Source organism: Oncorhynchus masou, chromosome 24, assembly GCF_036934945.1.
Source record: "Oncorhynchus masou masou isolate Uvic2021 chromosome 24, UVic_Omas_1.1, whole genome shotgun sequence".
In the NCBI taxonomy this organism is placed as follows: Eukaryota; Metazoa; Chordata; class Actinopteri; order Salmoniformes; family Salmonidae; genus Oncorhynchus; species Oncorhynchus masou.
This window is the reverse complement of record NC_088235.1, coordinates 110555020-110577307: the sequence shown is the minus strand read 5'-3', so window position 1 is coordinate 110577307 and position 22288 is coordinate 110555020. Positions and strand designations below refer to the sequence as shown.

Here is a 22288-nt window from a genome sequence, read left to right as displayed (position 1 = left end):
CGATGTCCGCTGAAGGCCCATTCTGCTAACCTGCTAGGCCTACTAGCTACCTAGAGCTACTTGGAACCCTACTAACTCCACGACTGGTCTATCGACGTCACCACACGAAGATGCAAAAACGGACTTACCCCCATCGCGACGTCCCCCATAGGCTAACTTGCTAGCCCCATTCTGCTAACTGCTTGCTTGCCTGCCCCGGTCTGCTAACTGCTAGCTCGTTTAGCCCCGGCCTACTAACTGTTAGCATCGGCCTGCTAACTGTCTGAATCGCCGTGTTCCCAGTCAGCCCAACCACTCACTGGACCCATATGTTCACTTGGCTACGCATGCCTCTCTCTAATATCAATATGCCTCGTCCATTACTGTCCTGGTTAGTGATTACTGTCTTATTTCACTGTAGAGCCTCTAGCCCTGCTCAATATGCATTAACCAACCATGTTGTTCCACCTCCTACATATGCGATGACACCACCTGGTTTAAACGTCTTTAGAGACTACATCTCTCTCATCATTACTCAATGCCTAGGTTTACCTCCAATGTACTCACATCCTACCTTACCATTGTCTGTACACTATGCCTTGAATCTATGCTATCGTGCCCAGAAACCTGCTCCTTTTACTCTCTGTTCCAAACGTGCCAGTTCGTATAGCATTTAGCCGTACCCTTATCCTACTTCTCCTCTGTTCCTCTGGTGATGTAGAGGTTAATCCAGGTCCTGAAGTGCCTAGCTCCACTCCCACTCCCCAGGTGCTCTCATTTGTTGACTTCTGTAACCGTAAAAGCCTTGGTTTCATGCATCTTAACATTAGAAGCCTACTCTCTGTTTTACTCACTGCTTTAGCACACTCTGCCAACCCGGATGTCTTAGCCGTGTCTGAATCCTGGCTTCGGAAAACCACCAAAAACCCTGAAATCTCCATCGCTAACTATAACATTTTCCGCCAAGATAGAACTGCCAAAGGGGCCGGTGTTGCATTCTACTGCAAAGATTGCCTGCAGAGCTCTGTATTACTATGCAAGTCTGTATCCAAACAATTCAAGCTTCTACTTCTAAAAATTCACCTTTCCAGAAACTAGTCTCTCACTGTTGCCGCTTGCTATAGATCTCCCTCTGCCCCCAGCTGTGCCCTCAATACCATATGTGAATTGATTGCCCCCCATCTATCTTCTGAGCTTGTGCTACAATGTGACCTAAACTGGGACATGCTTAACACCCCTGCTATCCTACAATCTTGATGCCCTCAATCTCACACAAATTATCAATGAACCTACCAGGTTCAACTCCAAATCCGTAAACACGGGCACCTTCATAGATGTCATCCTAACTAACTCGCCCTCCAAATACACCTCTGCTGTTTTCAATCAAGATCTCAGTGATCATTGCCTGCATCCGTAATCGGTCTGCGACCAAACAACCACCCCTCATCACTGTCAAACGCTCCCTAAAACACTTCTACGAGCAGGCCTTTCTAATTGACCTGGCCGGGGTATCCTGGAATGATATTGACCTCATCCCGTCAGTAGATGATGCCTGGCTATTCTTTAAAAGTGCTTTCCTCACCATCTTAAATAAGCATGCCCCACTCAAAAAAAACTGAACTAGGAATAGATATAAGAAGACAGGCTATTTGCTCACTGCCCACAAAATGAGGTGGAAACTGAGCTGCACTTCCTAACCTCCTGCCCAATGTATGACCATATTAGAGAGACATATTTCCCTCAGATTACACAGATCCACAAAGAATTCGAAAACAAATCCAATTTTGAAAAACTCCCATATCTACTGGGTGAAATTCCACAGTGTGCCATCAGAGCAGCAAGATTTGTGACCTGTTGCCACGAGAAAAGGGCAACCAGTGAAGAACACGCACCATTGTAAATACAACACATATCTATGCTTATTTATTTTATCTTGTGTCCTTTACCATTTGCACATTGTAAAAACACTGTATATATATATAATATGACATTTGAAATGTCTTTATTGTTTTGAAACTTCTGTATGTGTGATGTCTACTGTTCATTTTTATTGTTTATTTCACTTTATATATTATATACCTTACTTGCTTTGGCAATGTTAACACATGTTTCCCATGCCAATAAAGCCCCTTGAATTGAATTGATATAGTCCTTGGTTCACTCCAGACCTGTTTGCCCTTGACCAGCACAAAAACATCCTGTACCGTTCTGCATTAGCATCGAACACCCCCCGTGATATGCAACTTTTCAGGGAAGTTAGGAACAAATATACACAGGCAGTTAGGACAGCCAAGGCTAGCTTTTTCAAACAGAAATTTGCATCCTGTAGTACTAACTCAAAGTTCTGGGACACTGTAAAGTCCATGGAGAATAAGAGCACCTCCTCCCAGCTGCCCACTGCTCTGAGGCTAGGAAACACTGTCACCTCCGATAAATCCACTATAATTGAGAATTTCAATAAGCATTTCTCTACGGCTGGCCATGCTTTCCACCTGGCTACCCCTACCCCGGTCAACTGCCCAGCACCCTCCACAGCAACCTGCCAAAGCCCCCACCATTTCTCCTTCTAGATCTAGATATCTGGTGTTCTGAAAGAGCTGCAAAATCTGGAACCCTACAAATCAGCCGGGCTAGACAATCTGGACCCTCTCTTTCTAAAATGATCTGCCGAAATTGTTGCAATCCCTATTACTGGCCTGTTCAACCTCTCTTTCGTATCGCCCCAAAGATTGGAAAGCTGCCGTGGTCATCCCCCTCTAGACCCAAACTGCTACAGACCTATATCTATCCGACCGTGTCTTTGTAAGGTCTTCGAAAGCCAAGGTAAAAAAACAGATTACCGACCATTTCGAATCCCACCGTACCTTCTCCGCTATGCAATCTGGTTTCAGAGCTGGTCATGCGTGCACCTCAGCCATGCTCAAGGTCCTAAACGACATCATAACCGCCATCGATAAGAGACATTACTGTGCAGCCGTATTCATCGACCTGGCCAAGGCTTTCGACTCTGTCAATCACTGCATTCTTATTGGCAGACTCAACAGCCTTGGTTTCTCAAATGATTGCTTCACCTGGTTTACCAACTACTTCTCTGATAGAGTTCAGTGTGTCAAATCGGAGGGCCTGTTGTCCGGACCTCTGGCAGTCTCCATGGGGGTGCCACAGGGTTCAATCCTCGGGCCGACTTTCTTCTCTGTATACATCAATGATGTTGCTCTTGCTGCTGGAGATTCTCTGGTACACCTCTACGCAGATGACACCATTCTGTATACTTCTGGCACCTCTTTGGACACTGTGTTAACTAACCTTCTGGTGAGCTTCAATACCATACAACTCTCCTTCTGTGACCTCATACTGCTCTTAAACGCAAGTAAAACTAAATGCATGCCATTCAACCGATCACTGCCCACAAATGCTCGCCCGTCCAGCATCACTACTCTGGACGGCTCTGACTTAGAATACGTGGACAACTACAAATACCTAGGTGTCTGGTTAGACTGTAAATTCTCCTAGACTGTAAACTCACTTTCCAGACTCACATTAAGCATCTCCAATCCAAAATTAAATCTAGAATTGGCTTCCTATATCGCAACAAAGCATGCTGCCAAACATACCCTCGTAAAACTGACCATCCTACCAATCCTCGACTTCGGTGATCTATAAAATAGCCTCCAACACTCTACTCACCAAACTGGATGCAGTCTATCACAGTGCCATCCGTTTTGTCACCAAAGCCCCATACACTACCCACCATTGCGAGCTGTATGCTCTCGTTGGTTGGCCCTCGCTTCATACTCGTCGCCAAACCTGTAGCCAGTGGGTTATCTACAAGTCTCTGCTAGGTAAAGCCCCGCCTTATCTCAGCTCACTGGTCACCATAGCAGCACCCACTCGTAGCACGCGCTCTAGCAGGTATATCTCACTGGTCACCCCCAAAGCCAATTCCTCCTTTGGTCATTTTTCCTTCCAGTTCTCTGCTGCCAATGACTGGAACAAACTGCGAAAATCTCTGAAGCTGGAGACTCATATCTCCCTCACTAGCTTTAAGCACCAGCTTTCAGAGCAGCTCACAGATTGCACCTGTACATAGCCCACACTCCACCTGTACATAGCCCATCTGTACATAGCCCATCCATCTATCTACCTCATTCCCATACAGTATTTATTTATTTATCTTGCTCCTTTGCACCCCAGTATCTCTACTTGCACATTCATCTTCTGCACATCTACCATTCCAGTGTTTAATGGCTATATTGTAATTACTTCGCCACCATGGCCTATTTATTTCCTTAACTCAGCTTTAAACCATGGATATGGTGTTTTATAAACATAGTATTGTATTACATTAGTATATATTACCGTGAGACCGCCACGCTAAATGTCCGGTTACCCAGTGTTCAGTTCTCCTACAGGTGGGGAGAAGGGAGTTCTATTAAAGCTCAGGGGTTAATGCAGGGTCGCTGAGAGATCAGAGGGTAGAAGGAACTCTGGATGCACTCTGTACAGACAGACTTTTTAAGACGGACCAGACAGTAGCACTGGGGAAGGGGGACCGCTTTTTAAGACGGACCAGACAGTAACACTGGGGAGGAGGGGCTCCCAGCTGTCACGGGTGACCAAGTGCTCTGTTGTTTTTGTAGTTAGTGACTGGCGAGGAATGCCGAAACACACAGCTTATTATTTAATAACAGCTCAGTAAAGGTAAATAATCTAAGTGTTTGTCCCCTCCTAACAGGTGGTCCGTTGGTGCTGTGCCAGCCGGCCCAGGTACTGCAGATCCACACTCCACAGGCAGTCACCGGGCACCTGGTTACCATGCCAACACTGACCCAAGAGAGGCCCGCCCCCATTGCAGTCACACTCCATAGCCCTGGCTCTGACGAAGATGTAAGTGTGTGTGTGTCTGCCTTGTCTGCTGTGTGTGAGAGAGAGAGAGAGAGAGAGAGAGAGAGAGTGTCCTACATGTCTGGGTTTGATCATGCTTGTATGCCTCTGATTTCATTCTCCTTTCCACAACAGTGGAAGACTGTATCTCCCTCTGTGGTGCTGGTTCCTCTTCACTTCATTGATTTTAATTCCTGGGTGAAATACGAAAACACAAAATGGCAGCTAGAAAAACATCTAGCCACCATTATTATTGATGATGCTGTCAGTCTTTTTTTCTAGACTGACAGAAACTAGATTCGCAGCATCCAGGATTGACATACAGCTGAGCTTAATTTAATGTCAAATCAAATTTTATTAGTCGCATGTGCTGAATACAACAGGTGTAGTAGACCTCACAGTGAAATGCTGAATACAACAGGTGTAGTAGACCTCACAGTGAAATGCTGAATACAACAGGTGTAGTAGACCTCACAGTGAAATGCTGAATACAACAGGTGTGGTAGACCTCACAGTGAAATGCTGAATACAACAGGTGTAGTAGACCTTACAGTGAAATGCTGAATACAACAGTTGTAGTAGACCTTACAGTGAAATGCTGAATACAACAGGTGTAGTAGACCTTACAGTGAAATGCTGAATACAACAGGTGTAGTAGACCTTACAGTGAAATGCTGAATACAACAGGTGTAGTAGACCTTACAGTGAAATGCTGAGTACAACAGGTGTAATAGACCTTACAGTGAAATGCTTACTTACGAGCCCCTAACCAACAGTGCAGTTTAAAAAAAATACAAAGAAGAATAAGAAATAAATGTAACAAGTAGTTAAAGAGCAGCAGTAAAATAACAATAGCGAGACTATATACAGGGGGTACCGGTACAGAGTCAATGTGCGGGGCACCGGTTAGTCGAGGTAATTGAGGTAATATGTACATGTAGGTAGAGTTATTACAGTGACTATGTGGTTGGAGTCTTTTAGGGACTTCCTGTGACACCGCCTGGTATCGAGGTCCTTGGATGGCAGGAAGCTTGGCCCCAGTAATGTTCTGGGCCGTACACACTACCCTCTGTAGTGCCTTGTGGTCGGAGGCCGAGTAGTTGCCATACCAGGCAGTGATGCAATCAGTCAGGATGCTCTCGATGGTGCAGCTGTAGAACCTTTTGAGGATCTGAGGATCCATGCCAAATCTTTTCAGTCTCCTGGGGGGGGGGGGGGGAATAGGTTTTGTTGTGCTTGGACCATGTTAGTTTGTTGGTGAAGTGGACAACAATGAACTTGAAGCTCTCAACCTGCTCCACTACAGCCCCGTCGATGAGAATGGGGGCGTACTCGGTCTTCCTTTTCCTGTAGTCCACAATCATCTCCTTTCTCTTGATCACGTTGAGAGAGAGGTTGTTGTCCTGGCACCACACGGCCAGGTCTCTGACCTCCTCCCTTTAGGTAGTCTCGTCGTTGTCGGTGATCAGGCCTACCACTGTTGTCATCGGCCAACCTTAATGATGGTGTTTGAGTCGTGCCTGGCCGTGCAGTCATGAGTGAACAGGGAGTACAGGAGGGGACTGAGCACGCACCCCCGAGGGGCCCCTGTGTTGAGGATCAGCATGGCGAATGTGTTGTTACCTACCCTCACCACCTGGGGGCGGCCCATCAGGAAGTCCAGGATCCAGTTGCAGAGGGAGGTTTTTAGTTGCAAGGTCCTTAGCTTAGTGATGAGCTTTGAGGGCACTATGGTGTTGAATGCTGAGCTGTAGTCAATGAATAGCATTCTCATAGAGGTGTTCCTTTTGTCCAGGTGGGAAAGGGCAGTGTGGAGTGCAATAGAGACTGCATCATCTGTGGATCTGTTGGGGCGGTATGCAAATTGGAGTGGTCTAGGGTTTCTGGGATAATGGTGTTGATGTGAGCCATGACCAGCTTTTCAAAGCACTTCATGGCTACTGACGTGAGTGCTCTGTGTCTGTGTGTAATGTGTATCCACATTAGCTGTACAGCGTACAGGAAATGCACCCAGTCTACAGTATGCCATTGTTGATGATTCACTTCATCGTCCCAAAGATGTTTCTTCAGTCTCAGAAGTTGTTTGTTCCGTTTCCCGCCTCTTGATCTTCAGTATATATCTTCAGTGACAATTGCAAAATGACAGTCAGTGTTATAGTAGTGGAACAGCTGGCTACAGTCAGAATGTGTTGTAGTAATGGAACAGCTGGCTACAGTCAGAATGTGTTGTAGTAATGGAACAGCTGGCTACAGTCAGAATGTGTTGTAGTAATGGGACAGCTGGCTACAGTCAGAATGTGTTGTAGTAATGGAACAGCTGGCTACAGTCAGAATTTGTTGCAGTAATGGAACAGCTGGCTAGAGTCAGAATGTGTTGCAGTAATGGAACAGCTGGCTACAGTCAGAATGTGTTGTAGTAATGGAACAGCTGGCTACAGTCAGAATGTGTTGTAGTAATGGAACAGCTGGCTACAGTCAGAATGTGTTGTAGTAATGGGACAGCTGGCTACAGTCAGAATGTGTTGTAGTAATGGAACAGCTGGCTACAGTCAGTTGGAGGAAATATCATGTGATAGGTCAAAAGGGGTGGTGTCCTTCGGGTGCTTTTATGTGCTGTAAGGACAGCTGCAACACATACACACAATACACACTGGTGATATGACCTCCTGTGCTGTCTACACACTAATTACCAGTACTGAGAAGTCCTACACACCAAACTACACTGGTTTCAGCTCAGACATGGTATTATTGCACTTCAGCAGAGGCCGTCCAAGAGAAGCAAACCAGGCACAAACAAGACAAGAATAGTCAGTTATAGCGTATTTTTTGGGGGTTTATACTAGCCAGTGGTTTCTCAGTAAAAGTCCTCTGTCTTTTGGGCTGGTTTTGTTTTAGGGTGGCAGCTTTCGTTGTTCTCTATTAAAAGCTAAGGGATAGTTTTTGTTTCTTTTGGTCTTTTTGTTACTGTGTTGTAAACTCATTTGAAAATGCCGGCTTACGCACACTTCAGACGCCCGAATTTATGGCTAGTCAAACTTGAATAGAAATTAAAAGTGGGCTGGCACGTTTAAAAGCTTTTCTTGACATAGCGAATGGTTTCATACAACCGCTCTCAACCTCGTTGGGTTTTTGGGGTCGAATTCAGGCATAACAGCGACCTCTTACAGAAGTCCTCCGATCTGCTAATCCGAGGCCATGGTTGTGCTTCCGTTGTGGGTGTGATAGAGAAGCAACCTTTCATTTGCATGCAATTAACATATATTAACATGCATTAGCATTTCTCCCGACAGTGGAAGGACTTCTCTGGCGTGCTGCATCAAACAGAGGTGTGCTTCAGCAGCACTGCACACAACGAGAGGAAGAGACTCACACTATTGTTTCAGATGGCACTTTAACCTCTTCCAAAGAGAAAGTGACTTACTTATTTTTTGTTCAGTGTTCGATAGAGCGCTGTTTGAACTCGGGCTTATTGCTTTTAGATTGGTCTTGGTTTCTAGAAGGATCCTTCATATAGCCAGCAGGTAGTAAAAGGTCATTCCTGTGGGTGTGAGTACCAGTAATTCCTTACAGTAACCACCACTTGCAACAGCCCTTGTGGTTTTCACAAGCATCTTTCAGAAGTACACATCCTCTGTTTCTCTCTGTCTCTCTCTCTCTGTCTCTCTCTCTGTCTCTCTCTCTGTCTCTCTCTCTGTCTCTCTCTCTGTCTCTCTCTGTTGGTCTCTCTATCTGTCTCTCGCTCTCTCGCTGTCTCTGTCTCTCTGTCTCTCTGTCTCTCTCTCTCTCTCTCTCTCTCTGTCTGTCTCTCGCTCTGTCTCTCTCTCTCTCTGTCTCTCTGTGTCTGTGTGTTTGTGTCTGTGGCTCTCTGTCCTCCCCCAACAGGACGGGTAGCCTATTCTCATCAGAGAGGTCTTTGAAACCTTAAATAAGGGTTTCAAATATGGGGAAATGACACTCTCTAATTGTTTTGTATTTTTTTTAAATTTTGTCAGGAAATGCAGCTTCGTCTCAGGTTCTGCTGTGGTGCAGTGATTGCACAGCCTTTCCTCTACAGGGAGCCAGGTTTTCCTGTGTCTACCCTTCTCAATGGCAAAACTGTGCTCAGTGAGCCTGTACTTTGTCAAGGTTTTTCAAAGGTTTTGATCAGTAACCATGGTCAAAGAGTTAGCCACGGAGTACTGTCCATTTAGGGCCAGATAGCACTGCATTGTGCTTTGTGCTTGTGTTTCCCAATAAGCAGTGTAGTTTTGTTTTGACTGTGTTGTAATTTGGTTTATTCTGATTGATTGGATGCTCTGGTCCTGAGGCTTCAGTGTGTTAGTAGAACAGGTTAGTGAACTCAGCCCCAGGACCAGCTGGATGAGGGGACTGAGGCTTCAGTGTGTTAGTAGAACAGGTTTGTGAACTCAGCCCCAGGACCAGCTGGATGAGAGGACTGAGGCTTCAGTGTGTTAGTAGAACAGGTTTGTGAAATCAGCCCCAGGACCAGCTGGATGAAGGGACTCTTTTTTTTCTTTGCTCAGTGCTTGGCATTGCAGGGCTTGGTAATGATATGAGAGGGGGTCAATGTATTTAAGTGCACACAGGGCAGCATTAGGGCAGCATTTGATGTTTAAATGGCTCTTTTTTGAGTTTTTATTATTAGTGGATATTGGCCTAATGCTGTGGATATTGGCCTAATGCTGTGGATATTGGCCTAATGCTGTGGATATTGGCCTAATTCTGCCCTGCGTGCATTGTTTGTAGTTTTCCTCTGGACATGTAGGATAATCTTACAGAACTCTGCATGCAGGATTTTGATGGGGTGTTTGTCTCATTTGGTGAAATCTTGTTTTTACCACACCTCGCTGGTATAAATTGCAATTGGTTCCATGACACATTCAATTAGTTTTTGCCAAATTTGAATAGATATTTCAATTTGAATTGGGTTTTTTTTAATGGTGGAGAATGCCCTGCGTGCTTTCTCTATCAGTTCATTCACTGCGTCATTAAGGTGTCCAGCTGAGCTTATTTTTTAAACCTAAGTAATTGTAGTGTATTTTGTACCAATTGAAAACTTTGGTCTAATTCCCTGAGATCTGGATCCTCCCTCCAACATTATTATTTTAGTATTTTTGGGGTTTACTGCTCTAGCAGGTCCAGGTTCTGATGTAGGCCATGTGCTGTGGGTGACAGCAGGCATTGGTCATCTGCGAGGAGTAGGCATTTAACCTCTGAATTGTGGCGACTAACACCAGGAGCTGAGGATTTTTCTAGAATAATGGCCAATTCGTTGATGTAAATATTGAAGAGTGCAGGGCTCAGATTGCAACCCTGGCGAAGGCCCCACCCTGGTTAAAGAATTCTGTTCTTTTCTTGACAATTTTAATCCTGCACGTATTGCCAGTATACATTGATTTAATTATGTCATATGTTTTACCCCATACACCACTTTCAATGACTTTGTAGAACAGTCCTGTATGCCAAATAGAACCAAATGCTTTTTGGAAGTCGATAAAGCAAGCGTATATTTTGGTGGACATGTTTATCTATCAGAGTGTAAATAAAATCAGTTGTGCGACGTTTTGGTATAAATCCAATTGGGCTTTTACTCAAGACATTGTGCTTATTAAGGAAGTTTAGAAGTCTTACATTTATAATACTATAGAAAACCTTCCCCAGGTTACTGTTCACACAAATGCCTCTAATTGTTAAGGTCAAATTTGTCTCCGTTCTTAAAGATTGGGGTTATGAGTCCTTGATTCCAGATGTCTGGGAAATAACCTACACTCAGGATCAAATGAAACAGTTTTAATATAGCCAATTGAAATTTTGCACTAGTGAGTTTGAGCATCTCATTTAGGATGCCATCAGGTCCACAGGCTTTTTTAAATCTGAGGGCCTCAATTTTCTTATAGAGCTCCTGGTCAGTAATAGTTTAGTTTCTTATAGAGCTCCTGGTCAGTAATAGTTTAGTTTCTTATAGAGCTCCTGGTCAGTAATAGTTTAGTGTCTTATAGAGCTCCTGGTCAGTAATAGTTTAGTGTCTTATAGAGCTCCTGGTCAGTAATAGTTTAGTTTCTTATAGAGCTCCTGGTCAGTAATAGTTTAGTGTCTTATAGAGCTCCTGGTCAGTAATAGTTTAGTTTCTTATAGAGCTCCATTTTGTATCGTTAATTCCTCTGTCCATATGTCACCATTTTGAAATACAGTAACTACTAACTAAAGTTAAGAGATAAACAGGAAAACAACTAAAAAATGTTATTATATATATTCATATTCATTGAACAACTAACTTTTAGTACAATAGGTGTGTTTGGTGCAGATGTATTGGAGGAGCTGTTTAATCTCACTCAATCCTACAGAGTTCTCTTGTCCTCAGTGTTATAATAGTAGAAAACACAAGGTGCAATTTTGAAATTTGGTTGTGCATCAGCAGTTTTTCAACAATTTAGCCTTAGGGCCCCCAAAAAGACTTGGGCTGTCTTTGACTGCATTTGTACTCAGACCTGCGAGCCAATGTGTGCCCTTCATGATGAGTTTACGATTCTTTTGTGGTCCCCACCTCCATCAAAGTTGCCCATCCTTGCTCTGGGGGAATAATCTAGACTGCCCTCTCTGTTATGTTATCTGTTATGCCAGTGCAGTCTGCTGTTGACATTAACATGGGAGGTATTTCAGCAGTTGTTGTTTTTATGAATGGTAATGGTTAACCTCAGCTGTTTCAGAGCTGTGTTTGCACAGTCCGAGTGGAGACGAGGACTGGGAGTGTCTGGTAGTTAAATAATCGTGATGGAGTCTGGAGAGGAGGAGTCTGGAGAGGAGGAGTCTGGAGAGGAGGAGTCTGGAGAGAGAGCATTGACCAGGAATGCCGCCGAGCTACAAGAGGCCAAAACAAACCAGCCACTTAGGCCGTTTTTTACAAACCTGACAGAGTCAATAACGTTACAATACAGAAATGAAAGGGGAGGGGTTTCATTGTGAGAAAAGCATCAAAACCAGGTTTTTGGAGCTGAAATAAACCAGAATCTCAGGATGTTATTATTTTTTTAATTTAACCTTTATTTAACCAGGCAAGTCAGTTAAGAACAAATTCTTATTTTCAATGACGGCCTGGGAACAGAGGGTTAACTGCCTGTTCAGGGGCAGAACGACAGATTTGTACCTTGTCAGCTCGGGGATTTGAACTTGCAACCTTTCGGTTACTAGTCTAACGCTCTAACCACAAGGCTACCCTGCCGCCCCTGGATAAATAGTCCATCCATGGTTCCAGAGAATGAACAGGTATTTAGACTTATCGAATGTCTCAAATCAAAAGGATTTGAACTCGGTCAGATATGTTTATACGCTGAAAAGCAGTGGTAAATGGTTTAGCTATGTCTGTTGTGTTAGGCCTGGTGTGCTGCCTTAAACAGACTTTTTGCTTTTTGAATGACTCAGCCGCATTGGCTCACACAAAGCAGTTGTGTGTGTGTGTGTGTGTGTGTGTGTGTGTGTGTGTGTGTGTGTGTGTGTGTGTGTGTGTGTGTGTGTGTGTGTGTGTGTGTGTGTGTGTGTGTGTGTGTGTGTGTGTGTGTGGTTTGACCCATCGCAGCTGTTTTGACTGTATCGTTGTGGTTTGGCCACAGCACAGTGGTTAGTGATCAGTAAACCGCGTGGCCTACTTCAGGCAGGTGTTTGAGTGTGTTTACGCCAGTGTCAGTCCTCAGTGCCAGTCTGTGTTTGAGCTGTGAGCGTGTTTGTGTGTACAGGGCATTCGAAAAGTATTCAGACCCCTTGACTTTTTCCACATTTTGTTACATTAGAGCCTTATTCTAAAATTGATTACATTTAGTTTTTTCCCCCTCATCAATCTACACCCAATACCCCATAATGACATCGCAATACCCCATAATGACATCGCAATACCCCATAATGACAAAGCAAAAAAAAAAATTGGGACATTTTTGCACATGTATTAAAAATTTAAAAAACTATCACATTTACATACACTACTGTTCAAAAGTTTGGGGTCACTTAGAAATGTCCTTGTTTTTTAAAGAAAAGCTTTTTTTTTGTCCATTAAAATAACCTCAAATAGATCAGAAATGCAGCGTAGACATTGTTAATGTTGTAAATGACTATTGTAGCTGGGGTTTTTTTAATGGAATATCTACATAGGCGTACAGAGGCCCATTATCAGCAACCATCACTCCTGTGTTCCAATGGCACATTGTGTTAGCTAATACAAGTTTATTATTTTAAAGGCTAATTGATCATTAGAAAACCCTTTTGCAATTATGTTAGCACAGCTAAAAACTGTTGTGCTGATTTAAAGAAGCAATAAAACTGGCCAGACTAGTTGAGTATCTGGAGCATCAGCATTTGTGGGCTTGATAACAGGCTCAAATTGGGCAGAAACAAAGCACTTTCTTCTGAAACTCATCAGTCTATTCTTATTCTGAGAAATGAAGGCTATTCCATGCGAGAAGTTGCCAATAAACTGAAGATCTCGTACAACGCTGTGTACTTCTCCCTTCACAGAACAGCGCAAACTGGCTCTAACCAGAATAGAAAGTGGAGTGGGAAAACCCGGTGCACCACTGAGCAAGATGATACGTACATTAGAGTGTCTAGTTTGAGGAACCGACGCCTCACAAGACCTTAACTTGCATCTTCATTAAGTAGTATCCGCAAAACACCAGTCTCAACGTCAACAGTGAAGAGGCGACTCCGGGATGCTGGCCTTCTAGCTCTGTCAGGATGGATGGGGTGCGTTGCTGCACAGCTATTTCCAGGTCTCTCCGGAGATGTTCGGTCGGGTTCATGTCCCGTCTCTGGCTGGGCCACTCAAGGATATTCGGAAACTTTTCCCGAATCCACCTCTGCATTATCTTGGCTGTGTGCTTAGAGTCGTTGTCCTTTTGGAAGGTGAACTTTCACGCCCGTCTGAGGTCCTGAGCGCTTTGGAGCAGTTTTTCATCAAGGATCTGTACTTTGCTCCATTAATCTTTACCTCGATCCTGACTAGTCTCCCAGTCCCTGCCGCTGAAAAACATCCTCACAGCACGATGCTGCCACCATGCTTCACCGTAGGGATGTTGGCAGGTTTCCTCCAGACATGACGCTTGGCATTCAGGCCAAAGAGTTTAATCTGGGTTTCATCAGACCAGACAATCGTGTTTCTCATGGTCTGAGAGTCCTTTAGGTGCCTTTTGGCAAACTCCAAGCGGGCTGTCATGTGCCTTTTACTGGGGAGTGGTTTCCGTCTGGCCACTGTACCATAAAGGCCTGATTGGTTGAGTGCTGTTGTCCTTCTGGAAGGTTCTCCCATCTCCACAGAGGAACTTTGGACGTCTGTCAGAGTCACCATTGGGTTCTTGGTCAGCTCCCTGACCAAGGCTCTCCTCCCCCGATTGCTCAGTTTGGCCGGGCTACCAGCTCTAGGAAGAGTCTTGGTGGTTCCAATCTTCTTCCATTTAAGAATGATGGAGGCCACTGTTCTTGGGGACCTTCAATGCTGCAGACATTCTTTGGTACCCTTCCAGAGATCTGTGCCTTGACACAATCCTGTATCGGAGCTCTACGGACAATTCCTTCGACATCATGGCTTGGTTTTTGCTCTGTCAACTGTGGGACCTTATATAGACAGGTGTGTGCCTTTCCAAATCATGTCCAATCAATTGAATTTACCACAGGTGGACTCCAAGTTGTAGAAACATCTCAAGGATGATCAATGGAAACAGGATGCACCGGAGCTCAACTTCGAGTCTCATAGAAAAGGGTCTGAATAGTTATGTAAATAAGGTATTTCTGTTTTTTATTTTGAATACATTTGCAAACATTTCTAAAAAAAAAAAAAAACAGTTTTCGCTTTGTCATTATGGGGTTTTGTTTGTAGATTGATGAGGAATAAAAAAATATATTTTCCATTTTAGAATAAGGCTGTAAGGTAACAAAATGTGTAAAAGGTGAAGGGGTCTGAATACTTTCCCAATGCACTGTTCGTAATTATGAGGGTGTGAAAAGCTCACTAAATATTATATAATAATATTGGGACAGGTGTCGAAATAGAGTGGCAAAGCTGAAAACTGAGCTATTTGTCAAATAATATGCTCAGATTTCCTTTGAAATGTTCTGCTACGTTCTGGGCTGTAAATCATTACACTACAGGCCTCGGGGAAGCCCCCAGCACGGGTAGACACCAGGCCAGGGGGAGGATGCTGTGATCCTGGGTACGATGTGTCCAGATGCTGGCCTGTGGAAACACTTGTCACTTAAACCTTTTTTTTAACGTCCCCTCGTAAACTAAATAAATGTTTTAATCTTACTTGTTAAAAGATCTGAGTTTTGAAGGGTTTAACGGATCATCACACACTTCCTCCTTCATTAACCACTGACCTCTGAGGTGACCTGAATGGAAAGAACAGTCCTGAACAACACCAGGGTGGTCAGCTGATCAAGGAACAGCCTCTGTGGTGCTGCTGCCCTCTGTGTCTCGTGTGCCAAACCTCAAAACGCGAGTCTTATGACTCGATAATTCAAGGTAATGTGCTGCGAGCGGCTGGTGTTGAGCTTCAGGCGACCAACCGAAGGCAGTTGGAATCTATCAGTGAAAAGTTACCAGGCCTGCCAGTGGTACTCAACCCAACTCCTCCCTTACCGGTTCTGTTGATGTGGCGATTGAACCAGAGCCCACCCCGTGTCCTGGTAACCTCTGTCTCCCAGCGTTCCCAGGCTCTGGTGGTGGCACGGATCCCAGATCTGGGCCGGGAGGACAGAGCGCGAGAGTTTCTCAGGAGACGGAATACAAACTGTTACGGAGCTGTCGTCTTGTCTGCTCTCCGGATCCAAATAACTTAATCAACCAGCTGGTCCATTAGACCCAGGGTCTTACAGGCTTACTGCTGCCGGGGGGGAGGGGTGCAGTCAGGTTCCTGGGAGGGGATGTGTTTAGCTGTCATTCACACACATGGGGGAAGTGTGTGTTTGGGTTAGGATGATTAAATCCTCGGGATAAGAGGTGATGTTCAGGATGATAAGGTTTAAACGTTTTTGACTGGGACAAATGACATTTTATTTCTAGTGTGTGTATGAGGCTGAACTCGAACCTCTGATGTTAGTCCCTCCAGCTGGCTCTTCAATATGCCGGTCTGGTTCCTTTGGCGCCTGGTTCTCAGACAGCCATCTCTCAGATAGGCTAAAGTGTTTAAAGCTTGAACTTCGAAAGAGTATATACACTGGCTATACCAAACATTATATACACTGGCTATACCAGGAACATCTGCCTAATATTGAGTTTCTCCGCAACTCCCCCAACCCCTCTTTTACCCTCAGAGCAGCCCCCCATGCCCTCAGAGCACCCCCCCCATGCCCTCAGAGCACCCCCCCCCCCATGCCCTCAGAGCAGCCCCCCCCATGCCCTCAGAGCAGCCCCCCATGCCCTCAGAGCAGCCCCCATGCCCTCAGAGCAGCCCCCATGCCCTCAGAGCACCCCCCATGCCCTCAGAGCACCCCCATGCCCTCAGAGCATCCCCCCATGCCCTCAGAGCACCCCCCCATGCCCTCAGAGCACCCCCCCATGCCCTCAGAGCACCCCCCATGCCCTCAGAGCACCCCCCATGCCCTCAGAGCACCCCCATGCCCTCAGAGCACCCCCATGCCCTCAGAGCACCCCCCATGCCCTCAGAGCACCCCCCATGCCCTCAGAGCACCCCCCATGCCCTCAGAGCACCCCCCATGCCCTCAGAGCATCCCCCCATGCCCTCAGAGCATCCCCCCATGCCCTCAGAGCATCCCCCCATGCCCTCAGAGCAGCCCCCCATGCCCTCAGAGCATCCCCTCATGCCCTCAGAGCATCCCCCATGCCCTCAGAGCAGCCCCCATGCCCTCAGAGCATCCCCTCATGCCCTCAGAGCATCCCCCCATGCCCTCAGAGCAGCCCCCATGCCCTCAGAGCAGCCCCCCATGCCCTCAGAGCATCCCCCCATGCCCTCAGAGCAGCCCCCATGCCCTCAGAGCAGCCCCCATGCCCTCAGAGCAGCCCCCATGCCCTCAGAGCAGCCCCCATGCCCTCAGAGCAGCCCCCATGCCCTCAGAGCAGCCCCCATGCCCTCAGAGCAGCCCCCCATGCCCTCAGAGCAGCCCTGTTCATAGGCCCTTGATTATTTTGTCTTTCCCACAATCCATGTCTCAATTGTCTCGAGACTTAAAAATCCTTCTTTTAACATGTTTCCTCCACTTCATCTACACTGATTGAAGTGGATTTAACAAGTGACCTCAATAAGGGATCATAGCATTCACGTGGTCAGTCTATGTCATGGACAGAGCAGGTGTTCTTAATGTTTAGTGTACTCAGTGTATATGCCTTCTGCCCCATTCTGTGCATGTATGAACCTGTGTTTGTGTTTTATGATGACAACTCATTCTTCATGGAATGACACTGTCTATAAACACATCCATCGTGTATAGAGCAGAGCAGGATGATCACATCCACCATCCTGTCTCCTTTAGCCTGACCCCCGACCTCTGAGTCAGGAAGTTTGATCCTGCAGTTGTCTGTGTACTCTGGAGTCTTAGGGATGACTTAAGCCCATGCTGTGTTGTCGGGGGAACCGTTTACGATGTCACATGTCTTAGATGTCTGTTTATTATTTTCTGCTGCAGACAACGGTAGCCATCAGCGAGCGGTAGCCATCAGCGAGCGGTAGCCATCAGCGAGCGGTAGCCATCAGCGAGCGGTAGCCATCAGCGAGCGGTAGCATCAAAGGCTAAATAATTTTCCCAGGAAATGAAGTAGAGCAAGGCTAGTTTTTATGTTGACCTTCTTTCCATTCACTCTCTCTCGCTTTCTGTCGCTACTTTCCCACCCACCCTCTTCTCACACATCCCCCCTCTTCTCCTATGGTTCTCACTCCACATTCCTTAATGATGCTCACTGGTGTTCTGTGCCAGATCCCTCCTCTCTCTCCCTCTCTCTCTCTCCCGGACTATGAGTGCTCATGGGTACGTCATTCTTTTACCACCTGTTTTAGTCCAGCTGATAAATCAGAATATGAATGATGGTCCAGCTGATAAATCAGATGATATGAATGATGAAATGCCCTTCTCCTGTTGACACAACCACCCCTGAGAACTAGAACCACCCCTGAGAACTAGAACCACCCCTGAGAACTAGAACCACCCCTGAGAACTAGAACCACCCTCCTGCTGAGTACTAACTCTAACTGTAATTAATTTCAATCAGCCGTGATACTGGGATGGAAGTAACCTATAGGTAGAAATGTCAATGAAACAAAGTTACGGGGGGGGGGGGGGGTGATACCCACCACAGGGTGAAATGTTCTTGAAAAATGTTGGCAGAAATCAGAACTAGGAGTAAACCCCCTACATCCACTTTAGGGAGAGGGACATCAGAAACCCCCTACATCCACTTTAGGGAGAGGGACATCAGTGGAGTCAACCCCCTACATCCACTTTAGGGAGAGGGACATCAGAAACCCCCTACATCCACTTTAGGGAGAGGGACATCAGTGGAGTCAACCCCCTACATCCACTTTAGGGAGAGGGACATCAGTGGAGTCAACCCCCTACATCCACTTTAGGGAGAGGGACATCAGTGGAGTCAACCCCCTACATCCACTTTAGGGAGAGGGACATCAGTGGAGTCAACCCCCTACATCCACTTTAGGGAGAGGGACATCAGTGGAGTCAACCCCTACATCCACTTTAGGGAGAGGGACATCAGTGGAGTCAACCCCCTACATCCACTTTAGGGAGAGGGACATCAGTGGAGTCAACCCCCTACATCCACTTTAGGGAGAGGGACATCAGTGGAGTCAACCCCTACATCCACTTTAGGGAGAGGGACATCAGTGGAGTCAACCCCCTACATCCACTTTAGGGAGAGGGACATCAGTGGAGTCAACCCCCTACATCCACTTTAGGGAGAGGGACATCAGTGGAGTCAACCCCCTACATCCACTTTAGGGAGAGGGACATCAGTGGAGTCAACCCCCTACATCCACTTTAGGGAGAGGGACATCAGAAACCCCCTACATCCACTTTAGGGAGAGGGACATCAGAAAACCCCTACATCCACTTTAGGGAGAGGGACATCAGTGGAGTCAACCCCCTACATCCACTTTAGGAAGAGGGACATCAGTGGAGTCAACCCCCTACATCCACTTTAGGGAGAGGGACATCAGTGGAGTCAACCCTCTACATCCACTTTAGGGAGAGGGACATCAGTGGAGTCAACCCCTACATCCACTTTAGGGAGAGGGACATCAGTGGAGTCAACCCCCTACATCCACTTTAGGGAGAGGGACATCAGTGGAGTCAACCCCCTACATCCACTTTAGGGAGAGGGACATCAGTGGAGTCAACCCCCTACATCCACTTTAGGGAGAGGGACATCAGTGGAGTCAACCCCCTACATCCACTTTAGGGAGAGGGACATCAGTGGAGTCAACCCTCTACATCCACTTTAGGGAGAGGGACATCAGTGGAGTCAACCCTCTACATCCACTTTAGGGAGAGGGACATCAGAAACCCCCTACATCCACTTTAGGGAGAGGGACATCAGTGGAGTCAACCCCCTACATCCACTTTAGGGAGAGGGACATCAGTGGAGTCAACCCCCTACATCCACTTTAGGGAGAGGGACATCAGAAACCCCCTACATCCACTTTAGGGAGAGGGACATCAGAAAACCCCTACATCCACTTTAGGGAGAGGGACATCAGTGGAGTCAACCCCCTACATCCACTTTAGGGAGAGGGACATCAGTGGAGTCAACCCCCTACATCCACTTTAGGGAGAGGGACATCAGTGGAGTCAACCCTCTACATCCACTTTAGGGAGAGGGACATCAGTGGAGTCAACCCCCTACATCCACTTTAGGGAGAGGGACATCAGTGGAGTCAACCCCCTACATCCACTTTAGGGAGAGGGACATCAGTGGAGTCAACCCCTACATCCACTTTAGGGAGAGGGACATCAGTGGAGTCAACCCCCTACATCCACTTTAGGGAGAGGGACATCAGTGGAGTCAACCCCCTACATCCACTTTAGGGAGAGGGACATCAGTGGAGTCAACCCTCTACATCCACTTTAGGGAGAGGGACATCAGTGGAGTCAACCCTCTACATCCACTTTAGGGAGAGGGACATCAGAAACCCCCTACATCCACTTTAGGGAGAGGGACATCAGTGGTGTCAACCCCCTACATCCACTTTAGGGAGAGGGACATCAGTGGTGTCAACCCCCTACATCCACTTTAGGGAGAGGGACATCAGTGGTGTCAACCCCCTACATCCACTTTAGGGAGAGGGACATCAGTGGAGTCAACCCCCTACATCCACTTTAGGGAGAGGGACATCAGAAACCCCCTACATCCACTTTAGGGAGAGGGACATCAGTGGCCGATAATGGGAGATCAGCTTTGCGGATGATTTCAGCATATATTGATGGTTTAACGACAGATCAGCGGGCGATAATATGGTGGCCATCAATGGTTGCAAATGGTCCCGTATAGGCTAACGCCTCTCTCTTCATCCCCGCTCTCTCCTCCAGTCGAAGGTGTCCCAGAGGCAGCAGAGGATGATAAAGAACAGGGAGTCAGCGTCTCAGTCCCGTAAGAAGAAGAAGGAGTACCTGCTGACGCTGGAGGTCCGTCTCCAGATGGCGCTGTCTGAGAACCAGCTGCTCAAGAACGAGAACGGCACCCTGAAGAGACAGCTGGAGGGACTACTGTCAGAGGTCAGAGTTAGACCACAAATACCTGTCAACTATATAAAACAGTTTAGAGAAAATGTTTTCTGGGCCAGGCTGGGAGTGGATGTGTGATGTAATGATGCGTTTCCTGTGATATAACGTGATGATGCGTTTCCTATTCCTGTAGAACACGGTTCTGAAGACCAGTGCTCCTAAGAGGCGGGCCATTTGTCTCATGGTTGTGCTGGTGTTCCTCATGCTCAATGTGGGACCAATGAGGTGAGTCTCTGTGGGACCGAGGAGGTGAGTCTCTGTGGGACCGAGGAGGTGAGTCTCTGTGGGACCGAGGAGGTGAGTCTCTGTGGGACCGAGGAGGTGAGTCTCTGTGGGACCGAGGAGGTGAGTCTCTGTGGGACCGAGGAGGTGAGCCTCTCATTCTACCACACTTACCGCACTTGTTTATTCCCACTGCAATGCCTTTTAAAAGGTCAGGGGGAGTGAGCACGTGTCCACTTCTGGGACTGAGAGAAGGGTATAAAATCATATCGTAGCCTGTGTTCCCCAAACAGTTGGAGTTCAAGGGGCATGATGTGTGCATGCGCTGGTAAAGTGTTGGTGTTCCTAGCTCGGAATTTGTTGTTTCAGTAACAGACCTGAGAGAACATAGTGTGGTTTTGAATGTGTCTCTTGAGTCTTTAGAGGAACACTATTGGGGCCGTCCATTGGAATGTAAAATAGCCACCATATGGGGCCAGATGGCATGAAATGATGAGACACATGGAGGTCAGAGTTGAGATTCTGCTTTTGTTTTTAAGACTGAATGTCTTTGGGCCACTGGATGTTAGTCTCATTGATTTCAGCCGCCTTTACTCAGGGGTTTTTGATCATGTCTTTCTTTCTCTGTCTCCCTCTTTCTCTCTCTCCATCTCTCTTCTACCCTTCCCCCATCCCGTCCCGTCCTGCTTCAGTTTGTTTGAAGGTGGCCGTGGCTCTAAACTTCAGGCTGGCTCCATGCACAGCGGCAGACATCTGCTTGGCTTCTCCCAAGAGACAGACACCCCGTTGGGCCCCGAATCCCTCCAGACCACCCCTCCGACCCACAGGTAATGACCTAACTCAGTATGACCACAGACCTGGCTGTGGCGGGCGTGCTGCATGTCATAAACCTGCCTCCCCTTCGCGCTGCACTTTAACTATGTTTATACTGCACACACACACACACACACGGCAGTGTATGTCAGTGTTGCCCAGGCCAGGATATTCTGAACACCTGCTCACTTAACCCGGAAGCCAGTTGCACCAATATGTCGGAGGAAACACCGTTCAACTGACAACTGAGTCAGCCTGCAGGCGCCCGGCCCGCCACAAGGAGTCGCTAGAGCACGATGAGACAAGGGTTGACCTGGACTGGAGAGGTAGAGACTGGCTTGTGTTGACCTGGACTGGAGAGGTAGAGACTGGCTTGGGTTGACCTGGACTGGAGAGGTAGAGACTGGCTAGGGTTGTCCTGGACTGGAGAGGTAGAGACTGGCTAGGGTTGACCTGGACTGGAGAGGTAGAGACTGGCTTGGGTTGACCTGGACTGGAGAGGTAGAGACTGGCTAGGGTTGTCCTGGACTGGAGAGGTAGAGACTGGCTTGGGTTGACCTGGACTGGAGAGGTAGAGACTGGCTAGGGTTGACCTGGACTGGAGAGGTAGAGACTGGCTTGGGTTGACCTGGACTGGAGAGGTAGAGACTGGCTAGGATTG

The 22288-nt window shown here is 46.9% G+C and overlaps 1 protein-coding gene across 2 annotated transcripts in view; it reads left to right on the top strand.

The window, feature by feature from the left end:
- atf6 (activating transcription factor 6) overlaps window positions 1-22288 on the top strand; it is a 121037-nt gene that overhangs the window by 31819 nt on the left and 66930 nt on the right. For both annotated transcript variants that reach the window (XM_064936140.1, XM_064936142.1), the window contains exons 7-10: window positions 4715-4866; window positions 20398-20583; window positions 20726-20817; window positions 21507-21641. In XM_064936140.1, the coding sequence (XP_064792212.1) occupies window positions 4715-4866; window positions 20398-20583; window positions 20726-20817; window positions 21507-21641 (565 nt within the window). The remainder of the gene's footprint in view (window positions 1-4714; window positions 4867-20397; window positions 20584-20725; window positions 20818-21506; window positions 21642-22288) is intronic.